This window comes from Thunnus maccoyii, chromosome 22, assembly GCF_910596095.1.
Source record: "Thunnus maccoyii chromosome 22, fThuMac1.1, whole genome shotgun sequence".
Classification (NCBI taxonomy): Eukaryota; Metazoa; Chordata; class Actinopteri; order Scombriformes; family Scombridae; genus Thunnus; species Thunnus maccoyii.
In genome coordinates this window covers 16,637,415-16,660,926 of record NC_056554.1, presented here as the reverse complement: position 1 = coordinate 16,660,926, position 23,512 = coordinate 16,637,415, and the positions used below count along the sequence as shown (strand labels likewise).

The following is a 23,512-nucleotide window of genomic DNA, read 5'->3' as shown; positions in this document are numbered from 1 at the left end:
AATAAATACCTTGTTTCCCTATCTCCTCGCCATTCAGTGTCTGCACTTGGGTTCGCCCGCCTTGTCCCTTGTAACACCGACCCAGTTTGAGACTGCAGGGCACACGGTTACTAGAGGCACCAGTTGTAAGGGAAACTTGCAGTCCATATGCTGTACCTCTGGTCCTGGTCCAGAAAGGAAAGATGCCTACCCACTTCCTAGAATAGAAGAATCATTGGATGCACTTACTGGAGCTAAGTGGTTCACCACCCTGGACCTAGCAAGTGGACACTATCAGGTCCCAGTTGCTGAAACTGATGAATATAAGACAGACTTTTACACACCTTTTGGCCTATTTGAATTGAATTGAATGGCCTTTGGCCTCTGTAATGCCCCAAGCACATTTCGAATGCTAATGGAGATAATATATGGAGACCAGAGCTTTCAGCTTGTCCAAACAGATTCCTTGTAGGCAGGATGTTTGTTATCCTCTCTTAAGGCTGGTCACATGTGTACAAAGCATGGTATAAACTTGAATCTGATAACAGGAATCATTTTGGTAAACAGAGGGGGGATTTTCAAACAGTTGTACTAAATGCTGAAGATACTGGACATTTCAGTGTTGGTATATCTGAAATGAACGCAACTAAAAGCTTGTATAATTTAAGGTACTGTTTTTTATTAAATCAAATAAAGGTTTAAATTTTACAGGTAACTGAATTCCTAATTGTGTCACTGTATTTATAATACAGAAATATTTCACTCTTAAAACCATCTAAACGTAAATGTGTGGTTTGGATTACCCTCTTTGAAAATTTCAAAAGTCAATTTCAAATTGTGTTTTAAAAACTATATAAACTGTATACACTATGTAATTGATCAAATTCAATAAAGCTCAATTCAGATCAAAAGATCAAATTCAAGTCAAGTCAAAAAATCTGTTTAAATTTGCCTGGTCGAATTCAGATCCTAATTGATTCTTGATGCAAAATTCAGATCTGAACATCCAGGATACCAAGGATAAGCAGTCAAGCCTGAATCGAATTGATCAGACTGCTGGCCCAGGTTATGTTTTGTAAGTCATGTTTGCTTCCATTTTCAGCCTTTTTTTAACATTCATACTGTATAGTCAAACAGGAATTATTTTGTTTCACGCACAGATATATAGACATTTTGTAAATAATAGTTTTATTAAAAGAGGCACTTAAAAAGTACAATAGCAGTTAGAACAATGAGCTTGCAGTATTATGAGTGATCCATATACAGTATAGGCTATACAGAATAAACAAGCACAACCTCTTGCCAGATTGAAACTGATATATTTTCAGTTACTGAGAATATTTCCTTGGGGGTTTCTGAAGTTTCATTCAAAGAAGAAGTTTCATCTTAATAGTATCACTAAAGTCTCATAATCTAGAGCACAACATTAAAATAGGTTATGGAATTGATAAAAATGAACTCAAGTCCTTGATTGCCTTAAACCAAGACTTGATGATATAGGTTTTTTTTAAAACATTGGCAATGAACTTTAGGAAATTAGTACAAAATTAATATATGCTCATTTTTAATAGCATGTTTTGTTGGCATTCAAACAAAAACAGTGTTAAATATAGGAAAATTTCTAGCAATCTTTTTTTTTTATTTCTTTTTTTCTATTGTTCATCTTTCTTTATTTAAATATTTAGATGACCCATTCAACAAAACTGGATTTTTCGTCACCATTAACCCAGGCATTTCATTATTTCCGTTGAACAAGTACCATAACGTGGTTTAATTTTGATGCCTGTTTCCATGTGAAAAGAAAAAAATGGAAAAAAATGAGTTCTTTGTCCTAATATACATACTTATCTAATACAAAAAGGCAGTTGATCAAACACATATTGGCAGAATCCACAGGCACGTTCATGACTGTATGAAAAAAATGACAGCGACAAAGCAACAACATTGTGCATTAACAATAATTAACGTGGCATTTGAAAATGCAGGGTATTAAATGTCAGGACAAAGAAATCAAGAATGAAGGAAAAGATATTTTATACATTCTGTACAGAGGAACACGCACATTGAATACACATACTGTACATGACATTTAATACAGTTCACAAAAAGGTTCATACAAACCATATTATTATACTCATAAAAATCATATACACTAAAATTACTCATTTGCAAGCATACACACACTCACACACGTCAAACATAACCACAAGATTTAATCATTTGTTACAGTGCATTAAGTATCAGAGTTAGTTCAGTTATTCCCTTTTTCTGAAATGCCACTTTTGCTTCATGTTAAAGTGCTTTTAGTAATATTACTAAAAATATTTACCCCAATAAACAAGACATTCATATCAAAGAGCACCGTATTTTCAGGTGCAACAAGCTGTTAGAAACTATTGGGTACATAAAATATGATACATTCCTTTGAAATTCTTTGTTAAAAAAATAACATGTTTCCAGTATTTTTCGGCACCTCTGCAGGTATTTTATTAATTATTTTTTAAAAAGGGAAAAAAAACAGTACTGCGATTCAGTGATTAACATCCACATCAGTCCTTCAACTTCACTGCAAAAATCGACTTCTTATCAAGTCAATTTGTCTGTAATTCAGCTCCTAAAGTTTGATTTTCTGGAATCCAGTTTGATTTTCCTGACTCTAGTGTGTCTTGATTCTAGTCTTAGTCTCTCTTGCTTCAGGATAATACACACATTTATAAAAATTTCCTGGAACAAGTTGATTTCTATTGAAACACACTGATATTCCAGATTTATACCCTTATATTGAGAAAATATTGTTTAAGAACTCAAGTATATACAGGGATTAGTCTTGAGAAGATGGAGATTTTTGCAGTGTTTAAGCATCTGCCAGTTACAGTAGATCAAGTCCTCTCCAAAAAGAAAAATAAATATAAGTTAAGAAAATGTCTCTATAGATAACTCGATGTACTTTACATTTGTACATGTCGGGTTTGTAATGTGCTGCCTTCAAAAACACAGACATTATCAGTATATTCTCTACAAACTTGTGGTTACAGTAGCAGATTGGCAACTGATTCTGTGTATAGTTGGTGGGTTCGGTGATAGGGCACCCAGGTGTTTTTATATGTGTAGGTGGAGTGTTGTGTGTGTATGTGTGGGGGTTGTGAGAATGTAGTTTCACATCAACTTTTCCGCAACCTCTTCCTGTCTCCTCTCTTTCTTCACACATTACTTATACGCACACTCAGTGGGCTGCTATCTCTGATACGCCCCCTCTCTCGCCCCCTCTCTTCCCCTCTGTAGCTCTCCTCCAGTCGCATCTTCTCCGGGTCTGTCCCTTCTTCTTTGCTACCGTGGTAACGGGACGCCTGCGATGGCGGGCTTGGCGGTAGGGCTTGCTTGAATAGGGGCTGGGTCTTGGTTTTGGCAACTTTGTCAAAGAAGGCAAAATCAGCCACGTATTTTCCTGAGGGGGACAGGGAGACGACGGGGGGGAACTCATAGCCCCAGAGGATCTCATCTGGAAGGTAGGATGTTCGGACCTGGCAGGTAGCAGAGGTCGGCTCCACAGTGGCACTCATGATCACCAGCAGCTCAAAGTCAGACAGCTCTGGGTCTGTCCAGTCACCACCTGGAGAACGGAAGAGACATGAGGTTAAACAAAAACATGCCAGTAGTTTTTCATGTTTTAGCCCATTAACTTAAGAAAAAGAAAACCTGCTTGAGAATGACAATCCATCATATCAGCCAAAAACATAAGTAATCACTTCATGAAAAAGGACTACAAAGCTAGAGTATGTATCTTTTTTTCTTATATTAATGGTAGAAATATGCTTCGACATTAATGTGGAGAGGTGTGACCCAAGGTCATCGAACAGCTCTGGCAGCAGTGCAGAGATTCCCTCCTCAAGCTTTTGGCAAGCCTTGCCCTTCTAACCAATCAGAGAAGGGCAAAGTCAGAGGTGTGAACTCATGGCTGTCAATCAATACATTTATGCACTTCTGGCCTCCTACTCCTCATGTATACAGGCTCCAAGATAGCATGAGTTGTTGGAGGATGATGCATTGGATTACTCACAGGTTCCCGTTACCTGCATTATTTGAATTGAAGAACACCGTTAATTGCGGTACCCGGGGAGAAACAGTGACTGACTCATCTTACAAAGTTGTTATGGCAAATGCTAGCAAACCGAGAATCTGACATGTTCCAAAAGCACAGATATCTTGACAAGAAAGGCAAGGTAACACCTTTACCACAAATTAAGAAATTCAGAGTCTCACCATCAGAGCATCACCAACTGCTATGTGAAGTACTCTGTTCAGGGCCATTAAGCCCTACAAAGAGTAGTGTAAGATCACATCTTCACTCTGCATGAGGATTTATACATGAGGGACCAGATGCATAAATGATGCATACACACAAAAACCATGCATGCACCATTTCCCACACATACACTGGTGTTTATAAACACAGAATGTGCGGTGACAATGTGCGCACCTGACACATTCTTCAGACCAGGCGTACACATGTTTTTCTAAAGAGATCTGAGGGTGATGTGTTGAGGCGGAGGTGAAATATAAGATGAAAGACAGAATCTTGCAGCACTGATTGTTTGATTTTTTTTGTGTTTACACAGCGATTACACAACCATTTACACACATAATGTTGATTTTTGTGAGATTAATTTTATCACTCTTTTAATTTAGCCTACATGGGAGTAAAAATTTTAATTTGCTGTTAAAGTTCTTTTTATTTTATCCTTAGTTGTGACACATCTTGTAAAGTCGGTTTAGCTACAAACATATCATTGATTACATTTGAGATGGTTTACAGGTCAATGTAATGAATTAATGTTATGGACACTATAAAGAGCTGTACAGCTGTCCGTAATAACAGCTCTTCTGACTGTTGGAGAACCTCGCCGGTGCAACACAAAAGTTTAAACTGCATTATTTCTTCTTTCCCATTTGTTTCATTGACAGGTATAAAGACTGGTGGAGCAGATTTCCATTGATATGGAAACAGCTGGTTCAGCACATGTCTTCATCCATTTACAGCTCATTGTGGGAGTGGAAATGAGGACTGAATGACTGACTGAGATTCATAAAGCAGAACCATGCATACGCACAGCTTTATAAATCTGATGAAAGGAATGTGTATGTATGTTTCTGGCTTTGTGCGTACACACAGTTTTAGTCATGAATCTACACAGTTTTCTGCATGTGGCCCCAGAGGCTGCAGAACCAGAGCCAGAAAGATTATGAAGGGTCCTCACCATCCCTGCAACAGACTATTTCATCTTCTACGCTCTGGCAAACGTCTCTGCAGCCACAAGTCTAGCACATTGCCCCCTTTGAATCCTTTGCGTTGCCATGACCATTTGAATATTTGCATATGTACAGTTTAATATAATGCCCACCAAATATACACACATTTTTATTACCTGTACATATGCATATATTCATTATATATTTCTTGTCTTTACATTTTTCTTTTATTTCTTTTTTCTAATTCTATTTTTTTACTCTTATTCTAATTATTAATATTCATTGATCACAGTATGCCACCTTACATTTCACTACATAATTGTTTGTGTATGTATAAAATAAAACCTCTGAATCTCGGGGCAACATTAGCATTAATTTGGAGTCGTGTTTCTGGCCACCTGACGAATGTAAGTAAGATATTCAGATATTCAGGCTTCTTGGTTGGTCTCTACCAACTCCTGAAAAAAAAAAATATGGCCCTTCAGATGAGCAGGTAGTGTACAGAGGAGAGCAGAGTTGGGTAGTAATTCTCTTGGGGTTTGTCACTACAAGTGACACATTCCCCACGTAGTCATTTGATCCGCTTTAAGTATGAAAATATTATTCAGTGTTGCAACTGTTTTCGCCACCTGTGTGAGTCATAGTCACTTAAGTGGCAGTGGCTTTGTTAGTTTTCACATGTTGTTTTCCATGAGGTGTTTGAATCACTGTGTTTTATCTACCCATTGTATGTCGGTGGTCAATTTAAAGTTAAAGAAATTCAGATTGATTTATTCAGTAAATGGCAGTCAAGTGTGGCTAAGCACAGACACACAAACACACACTCATTGCGAACAAGCACATACACATCCTGAAATTTCCAAAACACAAAAACTCCCCACTTACTGTTTTATTTCAAAAACACTTGACCGGATCTCAACAACGCACACACACACACACACACACACACACACACCCTCACACACAAACACACTAACAGCACTCATTTCTGAAAATTGTACACACCCACACAATACACAAACACACAAGTTTTTCATTCAGAGATGTTTATAGATCAAAAAAACACATAGACTATAGTCATCCTTCCTCAACACACAACCCACATTACACAAAAGACACGCTTGAAGACATATGCACTCAAACAAGCACACACCTGCATCAACAGGCCTCACTCAGAATGCAGACTCGGTCATCTGTCTAAACAGTCCTTACCCTAACCCAGACCCAGTACCGCTCCCACCAGGGAAAAAAACACCAGGTTTCGCAACTGCTTGTACGCACTGCGACAAACTTGGTTGAGGGATTTCTTTATGTTGGCCTATTGTGGGCGGTGCGAAGGGTTCCGTCTTCTTTTATGCAGGGATTTTTCGTATTTACGCAGGGATCTTTTAGGGACATTTTTATCTGTTATTTATCTCCCAGCCAGTCCTATCATTTCAGACCTTTATGCCATTGAGAGCCTGTATTCATACATTTATAGAGGACATAAAATTCTCTCACTTTCTTGTATCCGACCTCTCCCTTCCGGTTGTTCTGAGAATTTTGACTGACCAGCTTGGAGAGCCTTTTTCCACTGTATTCCCATTCCCTATAACCTGGTTCCCACACTCACCTGTACACCCCCTAATTCCCTCATCAGCTCCCCTAGTTTTTTCACTCTTGCCTGCATTTTTTGGACTTTTGCTTGCCAGTCTATGCCCCTTTGGACTTGTTTGATAGTTGACACTTCAGCATCCACACCTTGTTTGTCTCAATAGTTTCAAAAATTCAATAGAAAATTATTCTATTTAAGTCAAATCAGTTTCATTTATATAGCCCAAAATCATAAATCACACATTTAAAGGGGCTTTAAAGGGGATTTACGGGCTTTATAGCATTATGAAAAATTCTCCCAACAAGATAAACTCCTTTGAAGTGAAGTGTAGAAAAGAATAAAAACTGCCCCTTTCGTCAATGAAATTGAGGATATAAGGCATTTATCTTGGTTATTGCAGATATCGGCTTGACTTAAGCTTTGTGTCCACTTGTTTGAACATTGTGTCCAGTCCAGTCATGACTTAAAAAGTGGATATATTACATGCTGTTGAACATATTATTGTAAAAAATAAACATTTTTGAAGAGAAAAGGTCAGATACTTCTGTCTTTTTTGGTCATTAAGGCATTATTTTATTTTAAAAGATGTAATTTCTAATATAGGCAAAGAAAAGGTGACAAGTATGAGAGAAATCTGTCTTTTGCGTGTGTGTGCTTTTTTTTGTCTCCATAAATAGAACAGAGTGGATAAAATGACAAAAATGAATCATATTAGTGAGACAAGTCTGAGTAACAAAGGTTTTGAGTTCTATCATTGCTCACCTCACCTCTCCAGGAAATAAAAAGGTCTTTGAATGAGTCATCAGAGGTGTTTCTCACAGCGTTTGATTTTCACAGTCAGGCTTGTGTGTGTCTGTGTCTGTGTGGTGCAGTATGTTCAACATCATGGTTGTAGCTCAGTGATTTAGACTGAAATGATGCCACTCACAGTGTTCTGGTCTTCTGATTCACTTCTTCACAGTCACATTATGCCAAGAAGATTCACACACTGCTGCACTAAAAGCCAGAATTCAATGTTCCTGACCGCGCTGATGTTCCTTTACACATGCTACATGGCGTGAACATAAGAGAAGCTTTGCAGGGAGCCCTAAACCTCTGTGCAGGGAACCGATAAGTACAGAATAATGTATTGTCATCAATTTATGACCAAGAAGTAAAGCATTCATTGAAGGCATCCATCCATCTACTCATTATCTATACCTGCTTATCCTGTGCAGGATTGCATTGTTGCAGGTTTGCAACATGCTTTTACCCGAGAATAAAATGGCACCCTGATGAGGCCTTTGTGGTTTGTAATACCACTTATTGGATTTATGACAGGGATCAACCTAGCAGTAATTACTGAAGAACTATGGAAAGTATTATGTGAGCTGTAACACAATCTCTTAAATATAACTAATTTAACTCGAAATTCAAGATTAATAAGAGAGTTTTCTAAGGAATGCAAAGAGCGTAATGGCAAGTAAAACCAGTAATACACACAGAGATGAAAGTTACATGTAGGCAAATAGTAATTTGAGAAGATCAGGAAAAGAAAAGAAAGGAAGAAATCAGAAAACTGAGAGGGTCAAATCCATCCAAGAAGAGAAAAAAAAGAAGCAGCCTACAGAAGATGAGAGTAAATCAAGCAGCGATCAGAGTCCGTCAGTACTGATGTGGCTTCCAGTGCTGAGAGGTCCGTGCCACTGTAAGTGGATCTGTGCAGGCTACGTGTCAGCACCCCGGACTGTACAGCATTTGTGCTCTAATGAGGGGTGTCACTGGCGATCTCTCTCACACACATTCCAGCCAGAGAAACTCTCTCCTCCAGTGCCAAACCAGCCCTACTCTAGACTGTTTAGAGGCAGCTGAGCACGCAGCACATGACCATACATACCAATACACCTACTGGATGTACATACAGACTCATGCGTATGAAGACTTTCACTTCTAGATAAGAAATCTACTATTTTATAAAAAAAAATACTACAACTGGGGGAAAAAAGGAAAGGCAGTTGTTTAAATGTTATATTCTTTGAAGGAACAGATGAATGCACTGTAGCTTTGTACTGAAATTTACAGTGTAGTACAAAGTCAGGAGGTTGTGATATGCAGCCGTTTCTAAACAAACTACCGTGACCCTAATCTTCATGTCGAAATGAACATGTCACCCAGTGCAACGGTGCAACGGTAGGGCTCATTGTTGTGATTTTAATAGTTTTTGATCAACAACAGAGGTGTTTGGCACAGAGGAATACAATATGTCAGGCTCTGGATACACACACAATACTTGTAATAGGATCAATTTATTGTTGGTTTGACTCTGCACACAAGATTTATTTACAATAAGAAATATATAGAAAATCACCAGCCATATGCTTTAAAGAGCATTGTTTCTTATTTGCCTGTGAAACTTGACATTAGAGCCGTGATCTACCTTTTGCAGCCCAGGCTCTGAGGGGGCTGTTGTCATCAATGATGTGGTAGAAGGTGAGTGGGATGATGAGGAAGGGGCTGTCGCTGGACGTGTCCACCTGGAAAGGTACGTTCCGCTGGTCCAGCCGCACCGTCTCGCCCTCCTTTGTCAAGGACGTCTGAAGCAACTTCCCCGTCACCTGGGAGCCAAGATGGAGTCAGTAAATGTAGCCAAGAGGTTGGAGAAGGCATCCTGTAACCAAAAGGCCCCAGGTTTAATACCTGCAACGGCCAATGTCTTCATCAATAGCGATGTGCTTCTAAGCTGTTCCTTCAGTGTGTTTGTTGTTAACTATATTTCACACCAGCGACACTATTACAATGAAGAAACCACTCAAAAGACATGAAAGGTCTATATTAACAGGACGTGACTCATAAAAGAAACATCTTTTGCAACCTTGTGCAAACATACTGTCATCACAGTCAGTTACAAGAAGGAAGGCTATAGTGTAGATTGAATGCTTACGTGTACAGTTCATGACATTTCAGTGGAACCTTTATTGAGTTTATGTTTCTCATAAAAGCTTTTCTGTCGCCTTTCGTCACTGTATGGCCTTCCAGGTAAGACAGTATGTCAGTGTCAGTGGATTAATATCCATCTTAGATGACTGCATCTAACCAAACTGTGCAGAACAGATGGAAATAATAGAGCTCTTCAAAGATACACAAACAGTTGATATTTTGAATTGTAGTTAATATTGCAGATGGGGGATAAGTACAGACATGTGAGCTCCAAATGGAATTAAAGTTGAATAGCACATAAAAAAAAAAAAAATCACACCTCCAATCCTGTAGAAACCAATCATGTCCAAAAGCAGTTTTAGTCCCTTTACCTGGCATCCTAACAGCAGGCTTTTGCGCATGTTGGCCACTCGGATCATGAGGCAGGGTCGCCCTTCGTGATTTGACACAACAGCATGTTGACTAAATTTTACCGTCTCGCCTCTCTTTTTTGGACGAGCAACCTGCAAAAGTAGAAAAGAACAAGGTTAAAAGAAAAAAGATTTTAAAAAAAAAAGGTAAAAATGCATGCAGTATACAACATTTCCTGGTACGACATACTTTAAACTAATCAAGTGCTTTTGATCTCCTCTTTCTCACTTATCTATTCTAAGATAAGTGTTCAGAATAGAAGAGCGGAGCGATGGGAGAAAGTACGGGTGCATATAGATAAAAGAAAGGTTTTTAGATGATGTGAGGAGAAAGCTGTTGAGATAAACATGCTTTTGATAGATAAGATGGGAGGGCGGTGAGAATCTGTAATCATAACTGATAACCAGGAGGTGAGTCGAAGCTATTGATACCTGTATGCGTGGGTGAAGTGAGAAGGATAATTTTTTATATGAAAGAAACATGTTCAGTGCACTGGCCCAACATTGTAGTCTATGTAAATTATTGCAATATAAAGCTACAGATTAAAAAATACTATACCTACATAAAATAAACCATAATCAAATGACAAAATATGTTTAGTTTTTTATTAATGGTAAAGGGGATTCTTCCTTTGACATTTCTTATTGATGCTTTCTTCAGTTTTATAGTTCATACTGAGTTCATACAGTAGTTTATACATCAAATGTATAAGACACATTGTTCATTGGTTAGACAATAATTTCTACCTTTGCAAGGAAGGTGCCGGTGATGAAGATCTCCATCACCATGGTGATGACCAGCTGAAAGATGAGTAGGACAATCGCGACAGGACACTCTTCAGTTATGCACCGGAAACCATAGCCTATGGTGGTCTGGGACTCCAGAGAGAAGAGGAAGGCTCCTGTCAGGGTCTTCACCTCCATTACACATGGCGTGTGGTTGGAGGGGGGGTCAAACTCTGGAGGAAGAAGAGAAGATCAGGGTTTGGTGTAAACAAATTATGCAAGAACATTTTGTTCCCTCTCTCAGTGTTCTGCCAGGGCTTTCTCATGCTCTTACTACAATGCAAAACTGTATTCCAATGTGTCTTTCTTTATCGTTTATACAAAAAAGTACTTGTGTGCTTCCATGTCTCTATTGCGAAAACGTGAGTTTTTGTGTTAATCACAGGCCATTGTTGCTTGAGGGGAAGAGAGGGGTGAGGACAAGCTGTACATATGCTCTACTGGTTGCTATTAGAGGTTAATACAGTTAATAAGTGACACTTTTCATAGACTTTTTAACTATTTTCCACTGTCTGTGCAATACAGATCTCTATCATCCTCCACCCATCCCTCCTTCCTACCCAGTAAGTCTCCATGCACCATTGCCACCAGGTACCAAAGCACTCCAAACAGGAACCAGGTCCCAGCGAAGGTGGCAGAGAACAGGAACAACTTGTAACGCCATTGCATGTCCAGAAAAGTCGTCCAGAGGTCACGGAGGTACAGCGCCCCTCGCCCGCTTACGTGCTCAATGCGTACATTGCTTCGTCCATCTTTGGAGAGGACACGGCGCCTTCTCCGGAGAGCGCTGACCCCTCCTGCTCCTGTTCCTCCACCTGCACCAGTACTTCCAGTCCCCGCTGTGGAGCCCAGCAGGGGTTTGGTGATGTCAGTCTGTGTCTGGGAGTGGCAGACTTTCTGAGGAGAGGAGCCTTCTGAGGAGGGGGGAGTGGCCGAGGTCATAGCTGACTCTACAGGAGGCTGGAGACAGAAAGAGGAGTCATCAGGAGGTAAGGAGAGTAAGAAGGAAAAGACAAAGACAGGCAATATCTGGGGAAAAAAAGGGCATTGGCAGTAAGATGATGTGAACAGCAGGTGAGACCAGCAGAAAAGGTGCAAGATGTGTGAAAAAGAAGAAAAGTAAGAACATTTGATGACCACATGAATGAGAAAAATGACAGAGCAGAACATTTAGGATTAGAGGGAGATGACGAGGGCCAGAGAAGAAGAAGAAGAAGGGGATTAGAAACGTGACACACCAAGCACATTTTCTAACTGGACAGTGTTGTGGCTGTCCACGGTGGTCCATTTAAGCCCCCTTCTCTTTTCACTGGAGGCAGCTGGCCTTGCCAAAATAAAAGCCCCCTTTCAGCATGAAGGCACAGCTGCTCTTTCACATTAAAAGTGTGATGGTGCTGGCTCATTCACGTGTCGGTTACACAACACAGCTACTGAATCAAGATGAGGAAACACTAGTGTTCCTTATTCCAAACGAAAGAAAACAAGAAAAGAAGTCTTTAAATTTAAATCAAAGGTTCTGGGATCCCCTTCTGGTGTTAGATCACCCTAGTCCAATTTGCTGAAAGCTGTTTTTGCCTGTTTTTATTTGAATAAAGACCTACATTTAGCATTTTTTTATGCATTTGCAGCACAAGTGAAAAGCAGACATGTAGTCCAATCATAAAGAGTAGCTTGTTTTAACTAAAGGGATAGTATATTTTAGTATAGTATAGTTTTATCTTTGTTATTGTTTCAATAATAGAGGTAGTAAATAGCAGTTGAAAGCAATAATTAGCATTTCTGTGCTAATTCAGTCAGATCTAGCTTCCAGGAAGTTATTAACCTCAGAGAACTATACCAAAAGAATTACTTACACTATATAGCTAAACTTAGTGTACTGAGGGGTTCACTGCATTTTGTGTACTTATGGTTTGTGGCTGTTTTCTATGGTTCGTTCCCTTAGTTCCAGTTAAGGTAACTCTTAATGCTACAGCATCAAATGATATTTTAGACAACAGTGTGCTTCCAACTTTGTGGCAACAGTTTCCTGTTTGCCTGTTGACAGCCAACACCTTTGTGATGAATTGGAACGCCAACTGAGAGCCGGGCCTTATCGCCCAACATCAGTGCCCAACCTCACTAATGATCTTGTAGCCGAATGGGAACAAATCCCTGCAGCCGGGTTCCAAAATCTTTTGGAGGCACTTACTGAAGAGCAATTTTAGCAGCTTGTTGATGCCCATGGGTGTAATGTTCGGGTGTTCATATACTCGGGAATGAGTCCCAATAGCTGGTTCCATTTTGGCGAAATACCCAGATTTGTTAAGTTATGACACAAGTGAATTTCTTATCGAACATTTTATCTCTTAGCAAAAAGCAATGGAAAACATATAGGTAGCAGGCCTCTCATTTTTAGCCAGTGTTGCTGGTTACACTGACGATCATCACTGGAGGCAGATTAGATCAGCTGTTGCTAATTAATGTTAATTCAATAATGACTCTCTGCTTAATGTGCTCTCTGCAGCTTATGTCTGTGTTCAGACAAAGACTGTTTGTGATTCAGAAGACACGTCTCTCTGTTACACCACTTTGTGTGTCTTTGTAGTTTCATAGAACAGTGACTCTTCTCTGATGATGATATAGCTGATCAGCTCATATCAATGTAAGAATCTCCCAATTAATTTTTTTACCTGATCAACTTTGCTTTTCTGTTTTCTCAATGATGGCGCACCTTACAAACTGAAGTAACTAACTAACTTACAACTAAACATAAGGAACTAGAGCACACTGATTCATTTGCAGCCTTTAATTGTGCAAACCGAAAATATACGAATTACGAAACTGTAACACCTACCACGCCTTCACATAAAGTCTCAAGGCCCGGCTTCTGAAAAGTCAGACGTGAACTTTTCTAATCTACATAGTATATTGCTCATTTTATTATAGCTATGGTATGCACGGAATATCTCCTATTTTATTTTATTATCCTATTTGTTTGGTATATATTACCATTTTACTAACCCATGATTGCATCTTGTAACATTTTATCAAGATTAACAAGTGCTTTGTTGCTTTGTGTTCGCTTGCAAGACTATATGTGCCTAATTGGTGTTTGTTGTCTCTGTATTAATGTGCTGATGTTTTGCGGTTTCCTGTTGCTCTGCATGGCTTCTGTTCTGTCTTGAGGATTATTGTTTCGTTGCTGTTGCCGTTGCTGTGTTTATTGTGTCTTGTTGTCTTTGTTCTGTAAATTTTATCACTTTATAGGTTTGGTATTATAGGTTGAAAATTAGCCAGCTGGCTAACGCTGGCATATTTTACAGAAGCGTTGATTAATGTGTGTTGTCCTTATAAATAAATAAATTAAATTAAATAGTTCTGAATCAGGGCCTTCAGTATTTGGAGTAAGTAGCTACTGAACCACAGTAGGATATAGCTGTCAGATACATATAATTAACATTTTATATTATGCTGCTCATCTCATTTTCAGGTTGTGAACATTAATTAGGCTGCTATTAAAAACTGTAGTATTTCTAGATTCTCAGCCACCAAGAAGTGATTAAACATGAGTTGTGGTTATTTTAGCCTTTAGTAACTTGCAAATATTGGAAGATGAACCTACTAAGATTCAATAAGGCATTCAAATGGATTCAAATTCGGTTTGATATTGAATTTAAATTTGTTAAAATACCATCAAACCCCATTCTTGATGTTAAATATGTCCGACTTATCATTCCCATGCAACTAAACTTTCATCATTCAAGCTAAGTGCTTGTCATTGTCAAGTGTTAAGTGAGTGCCTTTGTCAAAGAAAGGATGTGTCATGCGATGGATCGGTCTCATTGTCTATGGATCTTATTGTGTCACCAGTATATTGACTGAATGAGAAGTCCCCGCTCCAGCCCCGGGTGCCATGGACACTTATTGAGGCTCTATGGGTCGTCCCGTGTGCACGCCGAACACTTTTACCCTCATCTGGGCTGTAGTTTCTCTTCCTCCACATCCTTCTTCTTCTTTTCTTCTCTCTTGCTCTCACTCACTATTAACTAAATGGGCCTTTTGTCTCAAGCTGCCTCTGCTTTCCGGAGCAAATATAACAAAACCAAAAACAAAACAACACAAACAAAAGCCTAAGAATTGAGGCGATCTGATACGCTCTGTCCTTTCCTGTCCTTTCTGACCCCTTCTCTCTCCTCTCTCCATGCCGGAGCTCACACTGAGTGAATGAATAGAGATCTGTGTTGATGTCTGTGCTCTGAATACTAAGATGTAGAGGGGGAGAGAGGAGAGGGAGGCGGGGTCAAGAGGAGGTGCATGTGATTGGCCGTGTCCATCTCCAGCTGAACTCTGAACCTTACAGAGCTCCTGCCTACACATACAGTAAACACACACCCGTGTATTGAACATATAGACCTTTCTGAACAGTGAGAGCGTAATACAATACCGTTTATTGTGCGAAGGAAAGTTTTGCAAAACCAGGCCCTTACACACAACACACAACAGACAGCATTTGCTCATACATTATATTAATTTCATCATTAACTATTTAAAGGCTAAGGCTGGCATTATTCTATATTTTCCTTTTTGTCAATATTTTCCATGAAAACATCACATCCAACAATATGTTAATCCATCTCTCATACTTTCCAATTTCCCTACCCTGTCTATTGAACTCCTTAGCCCATTTCTTCCTGCTCTTTAAAGCTGTAATGATTGATTTTTTGGCCACTTGGGGGCAGCACAGCAGGTCTATTTTCCTCTGTTTTATGTGCAATCGTACACATCCTGTTTATACTACCACGACTTGAGGCTGAAGCGAATGCAGAAGTAGCTTAAAGTGCAATGCCACCGACGGCCACTAGATACTGTCTGCCAATTAAGCTGCAACTATGAGCTTCAAACCAGCTCCAATGCAAACCAATGAGCGACATCACACCTTGCTATAAATATATATACATGTCGCTTTATATACAGTCTGTGGTATAGACACAGACAGAGTACTGAAACTGCTGCTGCTGCTCTACTAACATGCTGCTTTCACTACGCAGCCTGCTATTGCTCATCGTTCACTCTCCTTTTATCTCTGTTTTAGTCTCCACAAACTCCTGAGGGAAATATCTTGGACTTAAGCTGCTAAATGCTTCATTATTTTCACCAGCTAGTGGAAAACTTTGACTGTCTGTCATTTGGTGATGGGCAGGTAGCGTACAGTGGATTTTATTGAGCTTTTTCACTGAAAAGACCTGCCTGCTGCATCTGGAAGCGTAGTTAATGAAAGCAGTGAAACTACAGTAAAACCTTTTGTTGTTCCCTTTAAGTGTGCTAAATGTATAAAACTGTGTTACTAGAGCCAAAACAAGTGTATTGCTCTCACTGGTTTCCCTCTCTTGAAATATGACTTTTTCCACTCATTGGACGACCACACTCAAGGTTAGGATCTCTTCCTCTCCGTCCGGCTCTCCATCCCTCTCCTTCCCTCTGTCCTGTGTGCACAAGAATCCTTTGTTTTCGAGGAGATGAAAGGGACAAAAGCCACCATTGAAAAATACGACTGGGTGAGCGAGTGAGTGAAAGAGAGAGCACGTTAGACGGGGAGAGGAGAGCGGGACGGAGCGTCGAAGTGTGTGCAAGTGCTGTGTGTGTGTGTGTGTTTGTGACTGTGTTTGATCATGTATGAGTATGTGGTGCTTGACATTGTGAGGGGGCAGAGACCCGGGGGGGGGGGGGGGGGGGGGGGGGGAGAAGAAGAGAGAGAATAATTGGTTTTGAGGGGAGGATTGAGAGAGAATTGAGCATCGGGTGACAAAAGGAGTGAAAGAAGAAGAGGGAGAGGAATGGATGATGAAGGAGAGAGAAAAGAGGAAGGGGTATGTGGAGTGAAGGAGGAAGAAACAGATCGGTGACAAAAGACAGTCATTAGTATTCCAGAGTAGAGAGTAATCCCTTCCACACAGCGCCCCTGTCCAGTGTCCACATCCATAAAGAACCCCCAAGAAGCCAGTACACCTCACTGAAAAGACTCAATACAACACAACTTGAATGGCTGTGACCACTGTCCACACCATGGCAGCCTCTGCACCGGACTGAAAGGACTGTCTAAACATCAACACAAGCCATGCCAAGAAGGCATCTGCGCAGCCAACACAAGATGTTAAAAGCACGGACTTACTGCAGCCAAACTAAGCACCGCACACTGCCATACAAATGAGCTGCTGTTGTGTCATTGTCTCTTCAGACGGTGAATGATTTCAGACAATCTCATTAAGAGAGAGCCCCTTCTTTGGCAGTGTTTTGTGTATAGATACACTGTCAGGTGTAGGTAAGGCTACAGAGAAAACAGCCTTGTTTTTGTCTTTACTGACATATATTCTTAAGATTTCTCCTACAGGTTTTGAAAAGGTTTCACAAGCCCAGCTGGTACAATTTGATCAGCCTACAGAGGAATATATGTTCTGTAATGTAAGCTTAAAGGACAGGTTCACACTTTTTTAAGTCTGTCCTAAAACTACAGTCAGGTGCCCAAATGAACATGGACACATGTTTTTCTTGCTGTAATCATTCCTCCTGTTCATACTGGTCATTAAGAGATCACTTCATAATTCACTTTCAATGTAAGTGATGGAGGCAAAATACACAGTCCTCCTTCCTTGCAAAAACGTCTTTCAGTTCGCGACGGTTACTAACTGTTATTCAGTTTTTGTCGGCGTGCGATGCCAGAGTGGAAAGTTACAGCGGCTAGCTGAGGTTAGCATGCCCACTGGTGTTTCGGTTTAACCAGTGACCGTGTTATGTGGTGACAGAACATTTAGGTGTCCTCTTAAAAGTCTTAAATTATCTTATGTTGAACACAGTATATATTCGTCTGGTCTTTATGTATAAATTAAATTGTGTTGCCAACAACAAACACTAACATTTCCTCACTTATTTCTCTGAAATTAATCTTTTTAAATGTCTTGCTTGAGATGAAACGCTGAATCTCGTTGCGGTATCCACACTGATGGTCTCAAGTTAAACAGAGGGGTCAAACCCAGTGGCTGGTCAAACAGGGTGAATAGTGGCTGTCTGACCACACAGTTTACACAATATTTAGCCACAAACTCTACTTTTAGTGCGTACACAATGACAAAGCAGGTTAATTGGCAGAATATGGGCTACTTTCCAATTGAAGATAACAGTATAAAATCACAAGATAGACTATAGCTGCACTGCCAACTTATAGGCTACGTTTTGTTTTCCACATTATAAGAAACTTTACCAGGTGAATGCTTCTTGCTGAGCACAGTTTAACTTGCGTAAAATGGTTGGCGTGGATAATAAACAAATTGATTGATTAACTAAAGTAAAATCGATAAATCTGATAGGAGCCAGCTGTCATCACTATGAGCAACCACAACGCGTTCTGCTGAAAGATGGAAGTTAACGCAGTCAGTGGTTAACACCTTAACCAGTGACCGTGTTATGTGGTGACTTTCAGGGGAGTGTGTCATGGTTGTCATGGTGACGGCAGCTGTTGAAAACACGAACAGAGCATATAGGTGTCCTCCTAAAAGTCATAAATCTGGATGTGGGCCCACCAAAAAATAAAAACAAATCACACCTGACTATTTTTTTAAGAAAGACTTGAAAAATTGTGAACTCATCCTTTAAACCTGGAACTCATCAATCATAACTAGAAATACAAGAGTGATAAACATAAACACACCAAAAACAAACCTACAAATAAACATTTAGTCACTATATCTTCCTATAGACATCATGGTTCAGTGGTAATTCTTCCTCTATATTTTCTCATCATGTCTTCTTCTGGGGAACTAATGTACATATACTTTTGATCATTTCAACTCAGGACTTATGAGGACCCTATGAAGGCCCCTCTAAGTCCCCTGGTGGCCTTAAAACCTAAAAACTAGAGGATCTTCCTAGAAAAAAAAATCACTTGACAACAGCAAATACAGCAAATGTTAACACTACTAAACTGGGTATACACTGAATCACTAAAGAATTAAATAACCAAATACAGATAATAATGTTCCAACTTTATTGCAAACCAGCAGAAATATCCAGGAAACACTTTTACACCAATTATAAATGCTTTACAGTATAAGATTTATAAGTTGTAGCTAGTTGTGGCTTTTTCATGGTTTCAAATGGTTTCTGCAACATTTATAAATTGGTAATGTGGCATCAATATGAAACCTCAAAATGAGAACAAGTCTTGGGTTGCCAGTTGTTTAAACAAATTTCTCAAGTATAACTTCGTCCTCGGTACGGTCTAATATTTGAAAGAAAAATGTCATCAAGGCAGCAAACATAATTATGCATGCAGTGCATTCAGTGTAAGTGCATCAGGGCTGCTTCTACATAGTAATAACATAATCTGGATTTTAGCAACAGGGAGTAAATGTGACCAGTAGCCGTAGTGGTCTGGCATACTGTACGTCTCAGTGTGCCTGTGCCCAGAATTGAACACTTCCCTAACACTTCCCTCGCCTCCACTTCCTTGGCCCAGAATTAGTAGCAGAGTTACGACCTTAATTTAACAATGGAGAGCAGCTGCTGGCCACAAGGCAATAATTTAGGGTTGACTTTTACCATCTACTTCCAAGTCAGTAGTATCCAATAACCTGTCTCTCTGCTGTAAATCTGACTGTTTTTTTTTTTTACTGTTGTGGTGCTGATTCCTCAATGAGAAGATGGGATTTGTTTCGACTGCATGTTGCCTGTTTCTTTCCTCTGTGTTTCGTGCAACTCTTCATATCTTTTCCATTACAATGAAGACAGTCGTTTCAATTGCTGAGCTATTTGTCATGCAGCTGCAGCAGAAGTTGGTTGCACTACTATGATAATCTGATAGGAAAACCGTATTTAGCAAATCAGGGTATTCATGCAGGACAGGTGCAGGATGCGGGGACTTCTGTTAGCTGATCTTTTCATCTACCGCTGAGTGATCTTGGACCACAAAACGCAGTTGCTATGTTTTGTTTTTGTTTGTTTGTTTGTTTGTTTTTTGTTTTCTGTTACTGGAACCATTGTCATGCAATGATGTAGACCTACTTAATTCTTGGTAGCAGTCATACTGTACGCACTACTCGTATCCCCCCACGCTATAAACACAACAACATAGATGAAACCAGACCTAACACCTCTTGGAATATGAGAGTTAACCTCAAGCCAGTTGTAGGATATACAGTGTGTTTCCTCGATGCACGCTTACAAGAGATCTAGTAAATATCTCAGTAATTACACAAAAACTAGTGCATTGTGGGGGTGTTATATATAGGAACATCATGGTACAGTATCATATGAAAATAACAAAACAGGAAATAAAAGAGAAGATAAAATCAGAACAGATAAGGTTAGGCTTTATTGCTGACTACAACAGATAAGTAATTGTCAGTTGCAGCATGTACAGCACTGAGCTAAACTAATGACCATAACACAGCTGTATGGTGAGTAAGTGAGTTAGTTTGTAAGTGAATAAGAAGCACTATTATATTTTAATTGCATCAAAAACTGTGCAGTTTAACAAAACATGAAAAATGACTGTTTTTGTAATACTTGTAACAGAAGAAACACAAAACACAAAGATGAAACACAGTTTTTTTTTTTTAAATGTGTGTCTTTCTTACCTCCCTGTTGACTTAACAGACGTTCACTTTGCAGTCACAGCTCGAAAACTTGCAGATTTAATTAATTTCACTGTCCAGCAGACACGTGAAAAAGACAGTTCAACTTTTCACTTCACGGTTTTGAACGACGCGCACTTGTTGACAGCTCCGTCACGCGCATGTTTTTACATCACCTCTCTCTTTGACATCACATTGTTTGTGTGTTTTTTCTTCTGGAGTCCTCCTCCTGTATGTCGTTGGCATCCTCTAATTTAAAAAAAAAAAAAAAAAAAAGAAAAGAAAAGAAAGAAAAACTCTAAATAAAAGCATGCAATTCGTCAGATGAGAGGAATGGATGATGAGGAGGAGGAGGCAGCAGTCTGTGAATGCCTCCCAGCACACTGGTAGCCTACTGGTGGTGCCGGTTCCAGCTCACAGTTACTGGGTCATTATGTAATCAGATGAGCACAGTTTGCATTTCTTCTTGCATCTGAAGCAGAGAGGGAGCCCTGTGTGTCCGGACAGAGAGAAGTTAAAGAAGCAGTGTCCACTCCTCCAGGCCCCCCCCTCCCCCCCCCCCCCCCCCCCCCTCCTGCACGCCTCTCTATATAAACCCAAAAGTATTCAGACGGCCGCTGTTTTCACGACATTTTTAATTCATTAATTCAACTCTCCTCCCAGCTTCTCCTCCTACCCTCCCTCTCCGTGTCTCTCCCTGACTGTACGCGATAAATGGGCCTCTTTGTTGCGAGGGCCTCCTCCACTGTTTCAGCCTTTGTCAACTTTCTCATGTAAATGTTTGATGGTTATAAGATACAAGCCTGGAAGTTGTTTCACTGAAACGGAGGTATTTACAAATCAAAGAAAGAGAGGGGTGGTGGTGGAGGGGGGGAGAAAAAACTGAGCTCTTTTCTCGTGCTGTTTGGCTCCTTCAGCTTTGCGTTGGCCAGTACGCAGTGAATGGATAATGTCGGCGCATCTGTGTGAGGCTGTGCCATGTCCGCCTGCAAGCAGGGGAACTTGATGCTGTGAAGGCGAGTACACTTGGTCCTGCTGTGAATGGTACAGCACAGGATGACCAGTAACAAGTAACAACCATTATACTGAGAAACTGGCCCTGGGATGGTGGGATGAATTTTGTTGTTGACATGAAGGTAGGAAAATCTAATTATGTGAATTGTATCAATAAGTATCATTTGAAAATGGACAGAAGGCTATGTGCTGCACTCTGAATCTAATAATACTGGGATGAAGCAACAGCACACAAACCAATATAACAAACTCCCTATAGAGTTAGAGTCTGTGTCTCTATAGGAGCAGTCTAATAGTTTTTTAGTCCAAAGAAAGTGAAAAGGGCATCTTGTCAGCCCACCATTCAAAGCTCTCCTTTTAACTTTGTTTTGACGGGAGTTAAATTTACCGTATGTTCAGATGAGTGTCCCCAGGTCGGGCGCAGACACATGAATCTGCAGCAGGGACGTACCGCACAATAAACCCAGCGCTGCGCAATATTTAGCCCAACTGGTTTCACACGCACATCAATCTGCGGGGGCCCCTCCAACCTGCCAGCGTGTGTTGTTCCTCCTTAACGCCCTCTCCCGTCCTGCAGAGTAAAAGGGGGGCCCTTCTTATCCGGAGCAATGGGGCCCCTCATCCATAGGAGCTCAGATTATATGGGTGTGTTTACCTTTTTTGGGTGAGGATTTGGCCCCTTTTAGGTCAGGGTCATCCTCGGTTTCCCGGCTGGGGAGCTTCACCTGAGGTCATGAAGCCGCTGATGAATGACCCAAAAAAACAAATACATTAAAGATTATTTAGGGAAGCAGAGAGATGCTGAAGCGACCAACCATCAAAAACATGTGGTTGTCTCTCTGGCTGGCATACTTTACTTATATACAAGCTGTACTCATTTTGTCTGTATACTGACAAAACAAAAATACTCCGCAACCAGCAGTACAAATTTATCCTGTTGCCTCTTTTTTGTTTGGCATCTATCTAGCCGAATATTGCCCTGTATCATATTTAACCCACTTCGTGTATGAAAGAATGTGACCTCACTAAGCCGACAGACACAAAGACATTGCTTCTCTGTTTTCTGACCGGCGAGAGTTTTAGGAAAACTATGTCGTGGAGGTCAGCAGTCACTGAGAGGGAGTAGAGAGAGGGTGAGAGAAGAAAAAGCAAAAAGAGAAGTAGGGGAAAGAGAAAATTAGATATACTGTAAGATAAAGAATAGGAGGTCACAGAAAGAGGAAGGAAGAAAACTGACGTTATAGACTAAGAAGGAGAAGAGAGAGAGTTTGAGTGATAGAAAGAGGCAATGTATGAGGAAATCAAGAGGAAGGATAAATTTAAAAAAAAAAAAAGCACATGATGGTGTAATGTGGACTGGTCGGAAGTCCCCCCTTCTCTTTTCAACACCACCTTCCCCTTCTTCCACTCTTCTTTTGTTGATCCTTCTTCTCGGCACAGGATACAGTTTGTGTTTCCATCACACGCTGCACATGTTGCCCTCCCTCTTTGTGTTCATTCTGCCACTTTCACTACCCTCTGCACCCCTACTCACACACTCACACACGCGCACAAACACGCGCACACACATTTCTGCTGCAGGTCTCTATTTGAGTAAGTTCCCCAAATGGTTGGTTTTCTAGCTCTGTGTCAGAGAAAAGTCTTTGCAGATCAAACAAGATATATCTGAAGAAGATTTGTGGGTGACAATATGCACAGACACAAATACAAACACCCCCAAACCACAATACACACACAGACACACACACACACACATACACACATAGACACATACACAGAAAACGGAAACAGAAAAAAATAAGACAAACAAGAAGACAATTTGCTAACTTTTATTAATGATAACTATTACAAAACTCTGCGGTGCGTTAATTTAAAAACATATGGATTAAAAGATGATGCATTTCATACATACACATGCATTTACACAAAGATATGTGCAGGCACTTTGGGCAACAACTCCG

General features: G+C 40.2%; 1 protein-coding gene across 1 annotated transcript; it reads right to left on the bottom strand.

Moving 5' to 3' along the window:
* Nucleotides 1-1,189: 1,189 nt before the first annotated feature.
* On the bottom strand, nt 1,190-20,759 carry kcnj10a (potassium inwardly rectifying channel subfamily J member 10a). The gene is made up of 6 exons (XM_042401064.1): nt 20,541-20,759; nt 11,493-11,892; nt 10,894-11,105; nt 10,108-10,239; nt 9,237-9,414; nt 1,190-3,589 (listed from the first exon to the last, which is right to left on the bottom strand). Exons 2-6 carry the CDS (start codon nt 11,872-11,874, stop codon nt 3,180-3,182), a joined length of 1,314 nt encoding a protein of 437 aa, XP_042256998.1. The 5' UTR covers nt 11,875-11,892; nt 20,541-20,759; the 3' UTR covers nt 1,190-3,179.
* Nucleotides 20,760-23,512: the final 2,753 nt, after the last annotated feature.